General features: G+C 41.5%; 1 protein-coding gene across 1 annotated transcript; it reads left to right on the plus strand.

Annotated features, from left to right (window-relative positions):
- Positions 1-9724: 9724 nt before the first annotated feature.
- Positions 9725-20080, plus strand: LOC131583921 (astacin-like metalloendopeptidase). Its single transcript, XM_058848566.1, has 14 exons — positions 9725-9793; positions 9881-10054; positions 10285-10309; positions 12578-12594; positions 12961-12985; positions 13850-13921; positions 14731-14865; positions 15483-15600; positions 16340-16518; positions 16640-16724; positions 17118-17245; positions 18212-18327; positions 18747-18972; positions 19925-20080. The coding sequence occupies exons 1-14, from the start codon at positions 9725-9727 to the stop codon at positions 19957-19959; spliced, it is 1404 nt and encodes a 467-aa protein (XP_058704549.1). The 3' UTR covers positions 19960-20080.
- Positions 20081-20438: the final 358 nt, after the last annotated feature.

Genomic DNA, 20438 nt, shown 5'->3' on the forward strand with positions numbered 1-20438 from the left:
CATGGATCTGTGCTTATTCCTCTACTGCTGTGATGTCTCTGGCCTCCTTGCCTTCCTTTGAAATAGTTCAGACAGGGAATTGGTTTTGTTTTTTGCAGAAATATATGCTATGTTTAGTTTTTCAGATTGAGGTCACAGTGAGACCTGACCTCATCTTGGTCAAGTTTGATAGGTGATTGCTGCTCAGAATTGATGTTGTCCACTGAGAAATAGAGCAGTAGGTCTTTCCCGTTTTATACTACTGCCAGCACCGTTATTGATAGCTTTGCAGTCAGGCCTAATCTAAATGATCTTGAGATAGCCACCACCTTCAGGATTTAGGTACTTCTGTGGTGGAAGTCACAGGGGCATTGCCTGTGATAGCCCCAGAGGGCTCTACTTGCTTAGTGCACATCTTCGAAGTCACTGGGGCAAAGCTTTCCCCTAACATAAGACTGAAAAAGTTACATCCAAATTTGAAAGGAGCCCTCCCATGTGTGCTCTTTTCAGTAGCTCTAGGAAATTGTTTCCTTACTTTTCACAGCTGCCCAAATTACACTTCAGAAGACTGTCCTCTTCCCAATGGGCTCACTGACTTGAAGCCCTGTGTCCCCAGCTGTTCCCTACCTGCTGTCAAAACTCCAGAGGAAATAATCTTTGAGCTGCAAATCTGCAAAGCGGGTCAGAGGCCCTTCCCTGGGTACAGTAGGAGGAAACCTGACACAGTAATGATGAAGGGTAAAAGCCTTAGTGCAAATTCCCTTACTTGACTTAGTTGTTTCCACTCTGGTTTCCAGAGTCTCTTCTTCACTGCTGTGCTTACACTGGCCAGCTCACTCTGTCATTTTTTCCTGAACACAACTGTGACTTTCAAAACTCAGTTGTATCCTCCCTCTGCTTTCGTAAACCTTTCCCTCCTCTTTTTCCTTTTATCTGTTCATTTCGTAGGTCTTTCCCTCACCATGCGAGAATCCAGTGACTTTTGAGAGGATAGATGATTCTTCTCTGTACCTTAGACCACTTATTCTTTTCCTGATCCATTCCCACTGTCATATTTCATAAATAGATCACAGATCCCATACCAACATTTGGCTGATCTGTTTTCTTAAAATGTGGAATCTCAGGCTGACACCAACATCTTTTCCCAAGAGACTTCAAATGAGCTTGGGCCTAATATGGTCATATTAAAACTCCAAATTTTCCCATGCATCCAGCATCTTCTCTCACACCACTGTGCATTAAAAGCCCTCATCACTCAAGCCCATACATCCTGGATGTCCCCAGCATGGCATACACATATCACATCAGCAGCAGTTTGCACTTTCTTCGTCATTGCCAGGCTCTTCTTGTCTGTACAGCCTAACTCCTCTGAAGTACCAGTTCCTCTGAAGGTCTTTCATGGCACTGTCAGACAAAAATATGTGATAAAGTTTAAATCATGCTGAAGCTGTGCTTTAGAAGCTTTAGAAGAGAAAGAGGTTTTGTTCCAATAAAGTTTAAATTTTGCATTTCACCTAAATTGTGACAAAATACATGAATCTTGTGTCAAAATTTCTGTTCAAAGTTGTGACACAGTTGGTACCAGACAGTAGGAGGGAAAGGTCATCCCTTGTCTGTGGAACAGGGACAATTGTGTAATCTTCAGCGGTTGCATGGCAGGTGTGTAGGAGAGATGGCTGCCTACAACATCTTTCCCAATCTGGCTTTCTCTGCACAGATCAGGAAATGATGGGGGCATGGAAACCACACTATGATTCATACCTTACTTTTTTTTTTTATAACAACCATATAGATGGTCTAAACATGATGAAAATCTAGGTGACTTGTTCCAGACACAGTGGAATGAACAGTGCTTACTGGGTCATACTAATGGCCCTGTGAGGAAGCTCCCAAACCCACTCTGTGTCATGTCACAGCCAGAGAAAAGACAAGGCACAAGACCCCAGCCCCTGCCAAATGTGGTGCCACATACAAACACATTGCAATTTAGGAAATACTGCTTAATGAAAGGCTTCTTAAATCACCCTAGGATAACCATGTACTGCAGTAACCATACACTAGAGTATGGAAAAAAAAAATCTTTGTCTCCTAACAGCTCATAATTTGGGACAAGTGTCTTCAGCGACAGCAAACAGCATCACCATTCATTTCAGTCTGTGAGTGCTTTAATCAAGTACACCCACGAGCAGAGACACATGTGATCCTGCTCCTGTGAGGACCAGTACGTCAGCAAGTCTGCTGCCCACTTAGTTTAATGATTGGGAAAAAAAATGAGAGTTTTTCTGGTTTCTTGGGTAAAGAGGTTGACTTGACCATTTGATAGATTTATTTTTCTATTTGCATTTTACTGTTCTTTTCAGTTATGTCATCACATAAACCAGCACCTTAGTCCTTGTTCTTTCAACAGATCTGAAGATATCAGAATTGCAATGGTCCGAGGCTATAGCCATAATTCATCTAATGGCAGGCCACAGACTACCTCTATGGCCCTCATAAATTCTTGGTGAGACGAGTTCTACATTCTCTTCTCCTTTTTATGATGGTCCAAAACGAGTATCACATGGGCCTCTCTCTCTTCAAGATCAGAAGAGATTATCAGAATAAAGAAAGTAATAAATACTCCTCCCTTCTTTCATTTGCAGAGACTAAGCATTTTGAATATTTCACATGATTCACTACTTCAATTTCCTACAAAAAGAATTTAAAGGAGGAATACAAATGTCCACGCAGAACCTGTTTATGACATTCTTATTAGAGATAGAAGGCAAATACATGTGCAAAGGATGGAAGCAGACCTTTAAGTAGAAGATTTCTCAGAGTGCCTTGACTTGTTGCTGAACTCATACTGCATCATGTGCAGATTTGGAACAGAACCATCCCTGTAAAAAAAGAGAGCTGCAGTTCAAATCTTCCAGTACAAATAAATGGTTTTCCTGCATACAAACCTGTGAACTGAGAGCCAAATCTGAGTTCACTGAGGAGAATTTAAACTATTAGCAAAGATGAATCTAAAGCCAAAAGGCTGGACTTGAAGGCCCTAACATTCATGTTTGGTCGTGTATGTTTCTATCAGCTAGTTGGATAAATCTAAAATAAATAGTATATGAAAACATAGATGGGCTTTTCTCTTTAGCAGAAGATCTCAAGGCAGCCTCTCTAATTTATTTCAACTGCACTTACTCTGAAGAGAAAGATGTGTTCAGTGAACAACGGAGGGAACCCTGGTAAGGACTTCAGAAACTGTAATTGTAGGTAATGTGTCAATGTGCCTTTAATGTGTTCAGTAACTAATGGGATAGTCGCTGCAGATGAGTGGAAAAGAAAGGCCCCTGTGGAAGCTTTTTCTTTAATGTAATCACAGCTGTAACCCAAGGTTAATGTAGCCACAGCGCCCTCAGGAAACATCATGGCTAGATAATTCATGGGTTGGGTAGCAGCCATCCTCTGTTCTCTGTTAGGTCCACTCTTCCCCAAAAGGATGGTGAAAGCAACAGACTGGCACCCTTGTGCTCCAGGATCCCTCCAGACCCTGCAGAAAAAAATCCTGAAATTCATGGTGACCCAAATAAAATCAGTAGTGGAAGGTGGAGAGAGGTGGAGACATAAAAGTACGTGTTCAGCTCCTCCTGCTGCAAAATAAGGGAAAAAAAAAATTTCCTTTCCAGATGGAATTGCTGGAAGGGTGAATCCATGATGGACATTTTTTTTGTATGTGCTTTTAACAGGAGCCTTAGCATGGCACAAAGAAAGAGGCAGGAATGGGTATCCCTCAGAGAGAGGATTAAGGGTGGTTTTCCTGTTAAATGGTTAAAGTCGCAATGGTAGATTTTAGGACCTGAATTACTTCCTTGTAAGAACTAAACCACAGCAATGAGAGAAGGCAGTGTGGTTAGCCCAGGCCGAGGCTGTGCTGTGCAAACCACCCCAGTGACTGACAACAAGAAGCAGGAAAGCCTTCGGCCTCCCACCCTTCCTCCCCATCCCGCTGCAGCTCTGCTGGTGCTGCTGCAGCATCCCTTGCATCAAACCTGCTTGTCCAGTCGCTGTCCCTGCTATCCCCAGCTCTGCTGCTGTCCCACCCGGGGGGTGGCAGACCCTGCTGGTCCAGTGTGCACCCTCAGCCCCCAGGCCAGACCATGCCCCTCAGTGCGTCTGTCTGAGGCTCACCAGGCTTTGGTTACATGCTCACCACAGACACCGAGCAAAACACACTGCTGGCTGTCCTGCATGCCTGGGAACCCAGGCTGCACTGATACCGGTTTTGTGGTCAAAGCTTCAGAGATCATCAGGCACTTCTTTGGATTGCATTTGGCAAGTGCTGTCTTTGGCAAGAGACTCCTGGAACGTGCGAGTGGATTCTTTGTTTTAATAACTTTGAAGTTTATGATCAGGTAATCTTTCCAATGTTAATATTTAGCCACTGGTATCTGCCTGGATGGCAGCTTGCTTATAACAAGACAGGGGCTATGAGAGCTGAGCTTTATCTTTTCTTAAAGTACTTTTCTGTGGATCCAGATAAAATCAGAAGTAGTAGAGTGTCCAAACTCACCTGCTCACAAGATGAGAAGAGCTACAAATTATCCTTCTAGAAGAGGAAGCAAATCCATAAGCTAACCTGGTGAATGGGTGCAATTCACATTGTGCAGGGAACTGGCATTAGAAAAGAACGATAAGAGCAGAGCAGCCTTCTTGAGTCTCCCACTAAAATATTAAAAAATCCTGCTTAGAGGACAGCTGGGAAGTAAATATGTGAATAAAAAGGAAAGGTATTGAGACAGGTACTGAGACAAGCAGCACAGTCAGAGAGCACAGACAGCCTTTCTGATGAGGGACAAAGGAAAAGGAAGGCAGTGCGGTGGCATTTGAGTGAGGGACAATGCCCAACCAGTAATGGGCCGTTTCTCAGGCAGATCTGTGTAGGGTAGAGAAAGAGACGTGCTTTCCACTTCCAGCACACACAGGGAGCTCCCATGTGCTCATCTGAGAGGCAGACATGAGGCATTTCCTCTGCCTGCCTTAGTTAAATTGCCGAGCAAGCACTCACAAGGGTGAGTGGCATGGTTACTGTAAGCAAAAGCTTCCCTGTAGGCAAAAGGACACTTCTGCTCACAGGAGATAAACCAAGCAGGGGAGCTGGCTGGCGTTGCATAATCTGTCACAAGGAGATCTCCCAGCTGGGGCAGCACTGAGTGTCTCCCTTCAGAGGGCACAGAGACCAAAAATGACCCCAGGCACTGCTCAAACAGCTTGCACCTTACCCCATCACATGGATTCCTTTGCAATCAGCATATCATTGCTCTGCAGGCTGGAAACATCATGTAAACCCTTTGATCCATCCCTTCTTCACCTAAGGGCAGCAGACAAATCAGATGGCTTCTCCTGATAAAAGAAAGGAATTTGTTGGTTTTTTCAAGGCAATCAGAAGTTCATTACTAGAATTGTCCAAATTAAAGTTCCAGTTTCATCACTTCCATTCTCCTTCCCTCAACCCAAATAGCTATTGGATCACACATCATTAAAATACTAGTTTAATTGCTACATTATGCTCTGCTAAATTTGGCTTTGAAATCTGATTTTGAAATTAAAATCAATATGTTTTTAACTTTTAATTTAGAAGTTCCAACATTTTTATTATTTCAGCTTGTTTCTTTACTATTTTTTTCTAACTCCATATTTTGCTTTTGTGAAGAATGCATCAGAAAAAAACACCTTTTTCCTTCATTGTCCTTCTTCTGACTACAGACTAAAGTTCAAAGTTTCTAGGTTTGGCTCTTTGAATGGAAAAGTGGCTAACCAATAGGAAGCCAATATTCATCATTTTATGTTTGAGTTCTTTCAATAAATGGTCAGGGCTAGGACTGCAGCTGGAGCTAGTCATTAATATCATGAAGGATGTGCCACTGTTCTGCTAAAGAACGTGAGAAACATGTGGATTCATTGCTCCAGATGGTGTTAGCAATGACATGGAAACCCTCCAAAAATGGAAAGCAAAACAGAAAATGCAACAGGAACCCAAACAACTCCAGGTCTTCTATGGGAGATAGGATCCAAAGAAGAAAAGTAGAGAGGAACATGAAGGACGAGTCAATCTATGAATAAAAGTATGCACATGGGCACTGGGAAACAGCTTCTAGCTCCACTTTGGCTTGTCTAAATTTGTCTTTTATAACCCACATAAGTCTTCAATATAGGGACTTGAAGTCTATGCTGGTTACTTGTGAAACCCTCAGGAGGTGCCAGCGCTTCAATAATACTCTCAACCAGCGAAGTGCAGTACTGGCTGGCATGAATTCCACTGAAATCATCCACTCCTAAATCACTACACTACCAAAAAGGTACAGGCAACTTGGAAGGAATGAAAATATAATTGTAGAATCAAGAAGAGTGGAGTTATTAGACTAAAGGGCTGAAAATCCTTTAAGCCAGCACAGAAAAAGCTTGTGTGAGGAATGATTTCTATCTGAAAAGTGTCTGATCATAAAGACACGACAGAAAAGGAAGCAATTTCTGTATGATTAGAGCACTTGGAATTAGTGAGAGGGAGACAAAAAGCACTGAGCTGAAAGCAGTACACAGGAGCAGACTTACTGGCCAGAGGATGGGGGCTCAGAATTTATGAATCCAGAGCTCAGTGGAAACCAGAATTCCTTTTCCAAATGAAAGTGAGCCAAAATCCTGAAATGCTGCACAAAGCAGACATTCCTGGGAAATGATACTGAGCAATTCTACCTAAAATAATATATTCCTGGTTCAGATTTGTCATTAACCCCAGACTGCACATGTAATTGTGTGGTGTTTATTCATGTGATGCCAATCCACAGTAATTTCAGTTATGTGTTGCGGTCCACACCATTGCTTCAATGGTTTTGGTAAAACCAGATGCTTTTAAACTTTCAAGATTAGTTTGTATCTTACCATGAATCAGTTATGGTAGCTATCACATAAATTCCACAAGCTGTTCGACATAAATGTTACTTTTAGTTCCTGGAATTATTTTTTTCCCTGCTTTTCATAGCACAACAATTAGTAGCAATTAGTGCAATTTCTTTCCATAATTAAATCTCAATGGTTTACATTATAGCCTGGAAGCTGTTTACAGTGAAAGGCACCAAAGAGAATAACACATATGACTAAATGACATATGACTGAGCAAAACCTGAAAGATTTCTACAGAATTGTTGTATCTTTCATGCATCTGCTGTTTTGATTTTGACTATATATACTTGCAGTGAATTCCCATATCAACAGAAGGGAAAATGTTTTTTTTTAAAATTGGTATGTCTGTATGTTTTTTTATTGGCTATACCTACATATTTCTGCAAACAATTCTGTGTCCTCAGGCATAACTCCAAGTTTTGTAGTGGTCGTTTAGGAGCAGTGCTATATTTTGCTGAGAGACTTCTTGCGGACTATGACACTTTTCAAGTACTTCTTGACATTTTGTTGTTGGTTTTGGACATCTGCTAATAATTGTTCACATGTTAAAAATCTCTCTGTCAAAATCTACTGTCCATCAGAGACTGGGATATACTGACAGGAGAACTCGGGTCTGCCAAAACTTCCCACATGTTTTTCTTGTGAAAATACAAAGACAGCTTCCCTTTATGAAGTCCTTGTTTGGTTCCTAAGGGTTCAAACCAATTTCTGTGGCATTTTCTCTGGAAAATTTCTGGTGTTACCTCACTAGAGGTACCACCTTTATTTTATCTACTGAAACTATGCCCTATTTTTGCAATATCTCAATAAATTAGAGTGTTTTTCAATTAGTGGAAACAGGTCTATTGACAATTCCTCCCCCATGAGTACCACACTTGGGAAAATAACCAAATACTGAATCTAAATACCAGGCACAAGGTGACAAGATCTTCAGAACTGGCAGGAACCATGAGTACCAGCACTCCCCCTCAGCCTGTTGTGTGTACTTTGCCAGCTGCAACATTCACAGCCTCATCCTTGATCCCAAGAAGCCACTCCCCCATCAGCACTATTTGTTGGCTTATGGAAAACGTGGCATGCAGCAATCTATTTCATGAACTGTTCAGTATGTCAGCATAGGAACATGTCCAGGATAAAATGCTCTGCATCCTTTTTGCCTCATTCTTTCCTGAGCACAGGCAGCTAATCAGTCATTCAGGAGAAGCATTTTCCCAATAACATGCTAAAAATATGCTGAGGTCACTAACCTTCCTATCTTTCTTTTTAAGTTTGTTTTATGGCCTCACTACCTCTGATCCTTCCTTTTGCTCCTGGACTGGTTTTCCCTGAGAGTGGTCTGATTTTTCCTTTTTTTCCTCCTAAACTAATGAAAGCAAGCCCCATGTTGCAGTGTGTTTTGGTATGGTTTTGGCATGCCAAGGTATCTGGCATCATAGGCTTTTGTTTTGTCCTTGTGTTCAGTGAGAAACATGGAGAACCATTCTCCCACTGCAGACCAGACCTGCCCAGCCTTGCTTCAGCACAGGGAAGATTTTCATCCTTCTGAAAGACAGGTATTAAAAAAAGACACTTAGCGTTGCTTATTGAGAACATTTATGTGTACAAAGGACAGCCAGCAGGATAACATGCTGACAATGGCTGCTTGATGCTCTTTCATGGTCACAAGGACAGTGTGCCACCCTGCTGTTTACTAACCCGTGCCTAGGGCAGACCTTCCTTCAGTCAGTGTGCAGAGACAGAAAAGTATTATCCCCCTACGCTGCTTCCTTGTGGGGGTGATAAAAGTTTTTCCCTGGACTTTGTCAATCCAGACTTTCTTCAGCAGCAGTGTGCATTGTGAATTTTCCATCACTAAGATAAAGACTAATCCTGTCCAACACAATTCAGATCTCATTTCCATCTAATGCCTACTCTTGGGTATGATTTGGAGACAAATAGATGGAAAGCCTTCTGCTGCTTCTTCATTCATCAACATGGAGAATTTCTAGAGCATCTTATTCCATGCAGAAATAAGAAATAAGTGGGTTTAAAGCTTACTCTGAGGGTATCTGAGCACTAGCATGGTCTAGAGACAGAATCAGTGCATTTTTATAATTCAGTTTCCTTTTCCATGCATGGAAAGTGTACCCTGACACAAACCAGAAGTGTATCAGAGACCAGATGCTTTCCCAGCTACAGCAGCTTCAGCAAATGGTTCACTAAGCAGAGCTTTGCTGTGAGAAGAGGTTGCTGTGATAAGAGGCTCAGTGGTTGCTGGTTTGCCTCCTACAAGCATTTCTTGCTAGATGTGCTCACTGTTTCCTCTGGACGAGTGCACTCCGCTTCTGGACAAGTGCACTCCAGCAAAGAAAATCTGTTAATCATTCTCAAAATGAGTAAGTGCTGCTTATGCTGCTGCTCTCTTTTCCCCCTCTTCGATTGCCGGTCACAAAACTCATAAGGGCACCTATAACCATCAGGCTGCCAGAAATAATGGGACACAGGAGACACTCCTGATGTGGTGAAACATTAAGAAGCACACAGGAAAAACCAAAAATCTGTACTTATAGAACCATAAGTTGTCTCAGGGAATACACAGTCATAAGCTCACTGGGTAGCCATGTGTTCTATGTTTCAAAGCAGCACAATTCTGTCATGGCCTTCTGTAATCTCAGTGACATAAAGAAAAAAGTCACCTACCCTCTGAAAACCTAATAATCCAGTTCTCTGGAGAGTTACCCAGGAACAAGGGCTTCCTATGTGGTAACAGTCAAAGTGAACATTTCAGGAAAGATCCCCAAGCAGCAATGAAGCACATGGCAGCACCAGCATGAGGCTGAACCAGCCCTACAGCGCAGCTCGAATGACCGTGGGAGGCCAAGGGATGCCGCAGATCGCGGTGCCAGCAGCCATAGCGCAGCCCCGGGCCATGCCTAGGGGCTAAACCGGCTCCTGAGGCAGCCTCAGCAGTTTTCTTTCTGCCGAGGCTGCCATTGGCTGGGGCAGGGTTCGCAGCCCGGAGGAGCGGGCTGTGCGGGTATATGTAGCGGCAGGGCTGGCGGCGGTGGCGGTGCTCGGTCCCCAGCGCACCATGGAGCTGCGGCGCTGCCTGCTCCTCACCGCGCTCCTGCTGCACTCCGCCCTGCCCTTCCCCGTCCAGGTGAGAGCAGCTCCACGCACTGGCGCTCCATCCTCCTGCTGGGCTCTTCTGCCTGCAGAGATGCTGCGAGGGCGCGCTGTGGTAAAGTTTCTGCAAGAAAATGTTGGTGGTATGATAACAAATAAAGGCAATGTAGTGATTTAGTTCCTCCGTTCATCTGATGTTGATACTATTGTTGCTGCATTTGTCAGCTATGGAAGAATAATGACTTTTACCTGTTGGTTTTGCAGGAGAACTACGAAAACAGCACAACAAGTAAGTATGATTTCTAGCATATTTTAAAAATGACTGTTATTTCTTGACTGTTTGTTACATACTTGGTTTTGACTTGTTTTTAGAGTATGTGGAAGCACCGACAGGCCTTTTGAATAAGGCTATGTTTCATAACTTGTTATTGAGCTAAGTGCAGATGTATTTTTACAAAGATGTGCTTTATACAGACTGTTGGGACATGGTTTATTAGGTTAATTTAGATGTGCTTTCACAGGCTTGAAAATAAAATTTTAATTAGACATCTTGATACCTCTTCATTAAGTTGAATGTTATAATAAGACTGCTAGTCATTTGCCTCCTTGCCTACCTCAGTACAGCTCTATGAGAAAGAGATGTCAGGCATCAAAGAAAGCTTTGCTTTGTTCTGGTTTGGAATAGGCTTAGCTGAACAGCTTTTGTTAACTTGCAAAATACAAGGAGATAATTGCAGACCTTCAGGGGTCAATGGAAAGAAAACTGTAGGCAGACTTTAACTACAGCAAGAAATTAACAGGCTGGGTGTAATGTGTGTAAAAAGAAGACACCTTGGAAAAATTTGCTTGACATAGTCAGAGCAAGTCAGTGACAAAATAGACAAATTCTGCTTTTGAACTGTCATTTATGGTACGGGAAAAAAGGGATGTTGTAAAATTACTGCTCAGTATGTTTAGAAGGGACCAAGGGACACACTTGCTCAAGTTCAAGGTAGTTGCTCAGACTCAAAGTTGCAGGTTTACTGGGACAAATGCATACAATGACCTGCAATTTATCCTAACTGCTTTTTGTGCCTTTTGAGATATCTTTCAGTATTTAGAGTGTAAGGAAATTATGAGCTGTATAATTTTGAAAGCCCTATCACACCAGATGTTCATTTCTTCAAGGAGATGGCAGATGCCTTCTGTGGTGTCTCATTTGGGTTTTAAAAAGAAGTTGCAGGCTTTGTGTGCTGAGGAACCTGCAGCCTAATTTCCACTGACTTTGACTACTCAATTAATCTAGTGCCTCTTGGGTGCATAAATTCTGGATCTGGTCAACCCATCTCAAAAATGTTCTTCCCTGCAGGATGTTTTTAGATGTCATGGATCTCTTTGATGCAGCTGGTGGGAACTGACTGAATTTTTCTATAATAAACCACCATCATTACAGTGGACTTCCATTGCCATATAACTGAAGTTACAGCCTGAAAACACAGACTTAAGTCTTTTTGGCTCAATAAAAGCAATTCTGTTGTGGGTACTAGATAGAATCTGTTAAGGAAGATATTTTCTCATTACGTTGGAGCAATAATTATGAAAAGGGAATAATGCTTCAAGGTGTGATAGAGCTTGGCATATCTTTTATTTAAAAAAATTGCACTAAAATTTGGGGCACAGATGGGCTTGGAAATAACAACTGTTCACATGAGTGTTTTCTGCTTCAGATATGAGCGTTCTCTGCTTCAGTGTTGAATCGGAAAAACAAAATTGTTTCATACTTTGACAAGGAAGACTGCAATTATTAGGAAACTGGAAGAGATTGCCAGATAGGCTTTCAACATATCCATCATACTTAAGAACAGGTCAAACAAACTGTGGTCAGGAATAGTACAGATAAAACTGTGTCTGCCTTAGGGAAAGCAGACAAACTGATGACCTCTGAAGGTCCTTCCAAATTTTAAGCTTTTTTTTTTTATATTATAACAATGAAGATAGAAATGTATACATCAGGCCAGATTTTCACTCCTGGTATGTATCTAGAATCTAGTATTTGGTAAAAATCAGAAGGCATCGCAGTAGAAAGGCACCTTAAGACTCAAAATGGTACCAAGCTGCTGTCAGGTACATACTGAAGCTAAAATTATTTTTCCCATGCTAAATTATAGCCTCTATCACATGTTGGAACCTTATTCTTTGACACTGTGAAACCAGGGGATATTGTTCAGCTGGTTAGCCTGCACCTGTAGCAGAGAAATCTAGGGACAAAGTATGTTTTTGTCACTGTTTTTTTTGTAATTTTCCACACAGAAACAGATAAAATGATTTGCTGATTCTTAGATGGTAAATGATCAGGATTCTATTCCTCAACACAATCTACTAGGAATTTTCATAGTAATTTGATTAACTATCCTTTTAATTTCTGTGCCTGTGCATCAGCTGGTGCACTCCGTTCCCCTCCACTCAAAGGGATCTGCCAAAGGCATTCCCATGCCTGAGGAGGTTCATGCTGTTGAACACAGTGAAGTTGCACTCAGAATCTAATGCTTGTCTTTTTTTTTCTTTTTTCTTTTTGCAGCAACAGAACCTACAGAGGTAAGGCAAGCTAATTCAGCTCTTCTGGTCACTTTGGGGTTTAACATTGTGGAAAGTAAGGTCAGGACTCTTGCACTCCACCTGTATCTACACCTGGACAGCAAAGTCTTCTCTGCTCAACCATGCATCAGAGTGAATCTGAAACTTACTCCACACTTCATACTGCATTTGCCTTTATGATATCCTAATTTGCCAAGGTACCAAAGAGTATCTACCACCCCATGGTCCTTTATACATGGCACATTATATAAAAGCTGCATTGCTGAAAGATACTTCCAGTGATAGCCTGGACACTATTGATAATTTAGATGTTTTATTATTTAATGTTATAAATTGTGAGATAATAGTAATGTATTGTTCTTGCAGGTTACTACACAAGAGGATATATTCGGTATGTATTACTCCATCTTCAGGTACATATTTGAGGGGATATACTGATTGTTATCTACTCAGTTACTCCAGAAAATAACACATGCTTAACACAAATTAACCTTTATGAGGAATTTTAAATGAATGCACTCACCACAATGTTTCATGCAAAGCAATGGTTTTGGCTAATTGTTTGGCCTTGCTAAAAACCTCAGCTATTACTTTTGCTAAAAATAGCTCTGCCTAAGTAATGTCCTAAATTAAGTCACTTCCAAAGGTTAGAAGAAACACAGAGGTCATGTGTTTCTGCTTTTTGTTGATGTCAAGGCTTGCTGCATAATGTGCAGAGTTAGCTGATGTTGCTAGCAATCCCTAGGAGTCCCTGATTCTGGGCTTAGCTGGGGGCATCAGTCTGGCCCATGGAACAGGAATGCAGTTCCAAAATCATTGATTCTGAGGGTTTTTCAAAAGGTCATCGTGTCCAGCAAGAAATAGCTGGAGTAGCAAGAAGGACTGCTCTCTATCTATTTTTGCTTCTGGTATCTTATGTTGGGAATTTGAGTGTGAGTTGTCCATAAAGAGGTAAAACTGTGCCATCTCAGGCCTAAAAATATAATGGCTAGGAAAAGAACAAACAAGGAGAGAATGAAATAATTGAAGGAGAATGGCTCTTGGGACTAGGTTAATGCCAAAATAAGCACAGGGAGGTTCTCAAGACTGTGTCAGTGAACAAACATCTATATGAGTGAACATCCCTCCAGCCATTAAATAGGCTCTGTAAGTTTCACATGCGTCACTGGAAAAATCATGCATCATCAGAGTAACAAAATCAGGATTCATATTTTCTCTGGGAATGAGAAAGTGATGCTGTTGTGCTTCTGCACAGAATCTCCTTCACCTACGGAGACTGATGAGGAGGACGAAGATATTTTTAACAAAATTCTGAAAGTCAACAAAGGTAAAGCCACCAAATTCTTGTCTGTAATGGGCCTGTCTGTTGCTTTTTCAGTGTGATGTGGGAAGTATGATGTGTTACCACAATCTGTGCAAATGTTTTTCCCATCTTACACACCACCATGTAAGAGATACCACTGGGGTTACAGTGTGGTCTGCTGAAGCCCTACAGTGTCTCAATATTATTGTGTCAGTACTGAAGATGCTCCCAGGTGTGGAGGCAACTGAAAACTATTCAGACAGTTTCTTCAGCTTTAGCTTTCAACATCTTTATCATTCTTTGGATATAAAGTGTGGGTATTTGCATGCTTTGTTATTTAACTGCCTTTTTCTTGAATGAAGCATTGCTTGCATTCAGCCATCATTTGGCTTTGCAGTACAGACTCCTAGATAAGCTGCAGTCAGTTCCATGCTCCCTGCTCCAGACTTCCTTTCCCCTCATCCTTCCAAACATTCCCCGATCTATCAGCTTGTCTTTCTCACATTTTCTCCTCCAAGACTCATTCAAGTGACTTTACTTGAAGTAGTCTGTAGAAGGAGACACCAAATATTCCTACAGTTTTCTCCTGACAACACTCCTTTTTTTGGTCTGCCCAGCTTCTTGGGGTTTTCTTATTGGCATCTCCTGTTTTTGTCCAACACCTTCTGGGGGAGATATTTGATGCCACTCATTCAGTGTCCCATGATGTACGATTAAAAAGTACCATAGTAGAACATCATTCTTACTATTGCTACTGCTTGTTTTTCCAAGTGTGCTTAGCAGGTGTCCAGCAATTTATGGTTCAAATGTTTGCACCCTTTCTCTCTCACCAGACAGCTCTCAGTTCTTGCAGGAAGGTGACATAGTTCCACGAAGGAGTCGTAGTGCCATCAACTGTCGCCATTGCCACTGGCCCCAGTCCAGCGATGGGATTGTTCGTATTCCCTATGAATTGGATCCTACTTATGGTGGGTTTAAATTTCAATTTTTTTTAAAATTATCTCATTCAATATGCCTCAGAGAGAAACTTACATTGAGTGAGCACACAAACAGTTGAATAAATCAGTTCTAAGGATTTACTGGTGCTGTGCAAGCACAGACAAATTTTAAGTTACAAGCGCCTGAACCAGAAACAGATCAAATTTCATTGAGACATTTTGCCTGCATCATGTTTTAGGACTGGTCCCTTGGAGACAACAAAAACATTTCCCTCTAATGGTGTCTTCCAGAATAAGGTTCATGACTATTACAGTGGAGCTTCAATGGTCTGCTTTTCATCAGCAAAACAGTTTCCCAGAATTGTCTCCAAGTGTCCAATAAGATACATCAAAAATGACCACTATAATTAAGAACAAATCACTGAAAAAGAGGCACCTGAATACATTTGGACAAATATCTGGATAAAGAGGATCTTGTGCCAAGCTGTTAAAATCTTAAGCAAAATTTAGTACTGACCAAAAAACAAGACAGAACTTAGGCCAATGTTTCTGTCCCTCATTTACCCTGTTTTTGAGAATATGTGAGATTTTAATGGCATCTGCTAATGTTTTCTTGTGACCCCTAAAATTAACCCTTTATTCCCCAGAGGAAAACCATGTAAAAGGGATTCATGATGCCATGGCAGAATTTGAAGCGCTGACTTGTATTAATTTTGTGAAGCGCAAGACAGAACGTGACTACCTCAGTATTAGATCTGCTGATGGGTGAGTTGAATGATAAATTAACAAGTTATTTCCACTGAATTTTTCAATCCTTTCATACACTGATGCTGTGTGACCTCAGAGAGGCTTTTGTTTTATCACAGTGGCAAGGTACCTTCCTTGGATACCTGATAGTGCAAGGGCTCATCAGGTACATCAGGAACTCACTGCAGACACTGAAATAATACAAATGCTGGAAAAGCACTGTAAAGGGGGAAAGAATGTCTAAGCTCGTTTTCCTTGTGGTATAGTGCACACTTCAGCACAACATATATTGAATACCGCAGGTGCTATTTACAAAAATAAACCAATTTCAACTTATGAAACACAGTGAATCACACTGTTGTCCATCAGGCTCAGAATTCGAGCTTATGAGAAAATTGTTCAACACTTAGCTTGAAAATCTTATCTCCATCTTATCTCCAGCTCTGATACTGTCCTTAGTATTTTGAAACAAAAAATTTGTTATTTCAGGGGAGTTAAAATCCTGGTAAAGTAAGAATTCAGGAGCCTCTGTGCTAACAGACATCTTCCAGAAAGTTTTAGCAATGATTTTATTCTTCATTCTTTTATATGCCATGGTCACTATTGCCTCTCTACACTCTGACTATCACAGTGGAGAGAGAGGAATCCTCCCACTCTCACAAGAGGTGTGTGAAGCAAGGCTCTCTGTTCTGCCTCTTTGCCTGCCTGCCAATAAAAATCCCACAAATCTTCTGTTGCTGTTCAATGCCTCTCTCAGCTGCTGGTCCAACTATGGGAAAGTAGGAGGTGGACAGACTGTCTCTGTGATGAAAGGAGGCTGCATGTGGAAAGGAGTTATTCAGCATGAACTGGAGCACGCTCTGGGCTTTTTGCATGAGCACTCTCGAAGCGACAGAGACAAACACGTAAAGATCATGTGGCAGTACATCAGTCCTGGTAAGTACTTTGAGTCCTCCATGTAGGAAGTGGTGACACGTCCTACTGTTCCCAGGTCTTCCTTCTCCCCTAAAGGGAGTAGGTAGGAAGCATACTCTAAGTACAATATCTTATATTACAGCTGACAGACCAGACTTCAAGAAATTTGAAAACTCCAATAACCTGGATCTTCCGTATGACTATTCCTCAGTAATGCACTATGGCCCGTAAGTAGCAGCATGGCATCACTATTTTAGGAACTCAAATCTTACATTAGAACTAGTTTCTATCATAACTCTCTCCTAACTACTAGTTTTCCCAATTCCCCTTCTGAGAAAAACACCATGAGTCAGTGCAGACAAGCTGCTCCCTAGGATTGGGATACTCCATCCCTTAGCTTTCCATTAGGGAGCCCTCCACTGCTGGGCTTGGAAGCAAAGGAGGGCATCTGGACATTGACTCTGCTTACTGGTGGACATCTCAATGAGACCTATTTAAACAGCAGTATTAATCACAGCAACAGTTCATGTACAATCCTTGTTCTCCCTCCAAAGCATCCTACTAAATCCTGAAAGAAGTTATGGTGCTTAGAGAACATTTTTTCTCATGGGTCTTTTCAGATACACATTCAGCAATACCACTGGGAAAGCAACTATTGTACCAATCCCTGATGGATCAGTACACATTGGACAGAGACAAGGGATGAGCAACTTGGATGTGGCCAAAATCAACAAACTTTACAACTGCAGTAAGTATCTCAAAGCTACTCTGTTATCTTCAACTCATATTTGGGCATGTTGCAGAAACAACAGTTTTTCATCAGACTGTGAGACTATTCTCATGAATTCCAGGTACCCACTAGGGTTACTCTGGGAGGGGATGCAAAGGTGAAGATTTTCTCACTAATCACACATTGTGATTAGTGAGAAAATGGAAACTGCCTCTAAATTAAATCAAACACATTTGCTGTTAGCATAAGTGACTGCTGTGCAACTGGACAAACTGCATACCACATTTGGAATTTCAATGGAGTAATTTGGTTTCTTACAGCTCAGCAGACAACTATAAATCCCAAAAGAGCCAGGAATCACCACTGCTTATGGCAGATGGTATTTAAGACCTGAGCCAAAACAAAACTTTGAACTTGAACAGTTTCATGTTGCCTTGTCCAGTTTGCAAAAGTTTGTAATGCTATTCTGTATGTTTAAATTTTTTATATGTAACTTCTGCTAGAATAAATTTTTATACACAATCACAGAAATGTATTTGATCAGAGGAAAAAAACCCTGATGAAAGTATTACCTCTTGTACCCCAAGAGCTCCTCCTAAGCTTAGAATTTAACCATTGCAGAGGCATCATATTTGAGCTTGACTCTTCTGACATCACTTCCCCTTCTCAATGGAAAATAGTGGCACCAACTGCAGAGAATTGAAACCTCTGACACTCTTTACAGAGCTGCAGAAAGAGATCTCTTGCTAAATGAGAGAGTGAATCAATAAAAATTGAATGCTTTTCAGAGCATTACTTTACTTTTCTCTTTGATGCATTATGTGAAAATTGGGACAACATGATACCTCCTTTTAATCAAGATGTGCCAGTACTCTGAAATGGATGGTGATAGATAGGACAACAGAGATCAGTCCATTCTGAAGAGATTGTAGTTGTGAGTGACTGAAAACTACTGCAATCCTGAAGCGAACATTTTTTCCTCAGGTCGCTGCAGCACGATTCTTGATGGACCTTCTGGGTCACTGAGATCTGCCAACCATCCAAGGAATTACTCAGATAACACCAACTGTGTCTGGCTCATCCGAACCCGATCCAGAAAGGTAACCGCAGGTTAATAGTGGTCTTGAAATATGGCTGAACTTCTTTCTAGGCTAAGCTCCTTGTGCTTTGCACAGCAGTTGCCAGATGAGATCTTCTTCATGAGAAGAATGTCAGACTAGTCTACCTTTTGTGCACTTAAGCCAGGTACGAGCAACGACAATGCAGAGTTGTGATTTTGAAAAACCTCCACATGTTGGGGTTCAGGTTCACAAAATGAAGACAAAGCTCTCTGAGCATGGGAGCATTCAGTGATTGGATCTGAACCGTGCAGCTTCAGGGGAAGAGAGGAAAATCTGAGTAAGCCGTTCTAGTCTGTGAGTCCGTGCTTGGTTACCGTTTAGATTCTATCTGTTTTAAAGGACATTCCATGAAAGAAGTATTCTTATATATTAAAAGCTGATTTTCTCTTCCCTTACAGGTTTCCCTGCACTTTCAAGCCTTTCATCTGCAGAACACTAGAGGCTGTCAGGGTGACTATGTTAAAGTTTATGATGGATCCAGCAAGACTTCTCCAGTTCTAATGGACAAGACCTGTGGATCAAAGAGACCCAATAGCATAATTTCTTCTAGTAATCTTATGCTCGTAGAGTTTGTCACAGATGGTGCCCATACAGCTTCTGGTTTCCAAGCTGCCTTTGCTGCTGGTAAGTCTGAGAACAAGGGGAATGGCAAGGAAAACAGTCCATGTCAAATCAGCCTTTCTATTCACTCAGGAAAAACATGGAAGAACTGCTCTCCATGAGGGTCATCACTTCCTTCCTTGCTTTTGATATAAGGAATCAGTTCTACACTGACCTCATTTATTCGTTCATGCAGATGGGGCCACACTCAGGATAAGTGGTGTTAGCCAGGTGATTCACTGTTCACCTTCCCTCTCAGATATGTGCTATTCCAAAGCATGTGCCAATAAAGGCAATCAATTCAATGACACTGCTAGTGTTACTAGCACAGTAGAAAGACAATAAATCATAATGCAGCATTTGAATATATCATTCCCCTGGAAAAGGTGAAGTTTCTAATCACACAGTTCAGAGAGAGAGATGGGTCTACAGTGGGTGAGGTCACCCAGCCTTTATTCCTTTATTCCAGCCAGAACACTTTTTCTTCAGTCCCATTTAATTAAGAACTAAGGCCACAACTAAACAATCAAGTGACCGCAGGCTTTCGCGTTAGCGTTTACCAGCTGGAATAAAGGAATTCCTGCGTGTGTGACTGCAGCCTACAGCAGCTGCACAACGGTGCAGCTTGAGCTGGTGGGAACAGAAGTTCGGCTGTGTCATGCAGCCTTGTATCTGCCATGGGACAGGAGCAAGCACACAGAGTCTGCATGAATCCACTGAAATGCACTAACTTTACTGTATACCCAAACCAAACCAGCAGTTTTGCATTGTCTCTTTGTAGTATCTATTTCTGTCTGCTGTTGCTACAGAAGGAAAGAAAAATAAAAAAAACTCCCTGTGCCACCTTGATGTGTCCACAAATATAAAGAAATCTGAGCTGCCAGATAAAATGTGATTCAGCATGCACATATTTTAGAGATGCTATGGTTTGTTCAGAGACCTCTGAAAGCTAAATATTCTCTCATTTCATTTACAGTGAGGACCCAAAGAAGATCTAGCATCCACAACTGACTTAATGAAGAGGAACCTATTCTGTGAATATTGAAATTATGCATTTCCTACTTTGTTCCTATCTTGGCTTGGATCAGTATGAAATTTAATTTTATTAAGAATCAAAGTTTTCATCTTCCTGAAAAAGTTTATTCCCCAAGCCATATGAATGTACAAATTCTGGTGTACTCTTCCTTTTGTCTGCACAGTTAAGTTATTACCTCTTTCTATTTAACAACTGAATAAAAAGCTTCATTAAAAAAAAGTTTCCATTTCTCTTTTCCAGTAGTCACTTCCAGTCAAACACACTATCAATGTGGTCTGACTTCTTAGCCCCCTTCATTCAGTCCTAGGGACATCTCTTAAGTCTACCACTGACATCATCATGGGTTTAGTTAGTTGGCTGAAGAGACCAGCTCCAAACTTTAAAATATCATTTTATGGTCTTCACAGCCCTGAGCACAAAAAGGTCCTGGGCATCGTCCTACTCCAGCCTAACA

The sequence above is a fragment of the Poecile atricapillus genome, chromosome 1 (assembly GCF_030490865.1).
Source record: "Poecile atricapillus isolate bPoeAtr1 chromosome 1, bPoeAtr1.hap1, whole genome shotgun sequence".
NCBI classification, from domain to species: Eukaryota; Metazoa; Chordata; class Aves; order Passeriformes; family Paridae; genus Poecile; species Poecile atricapillus.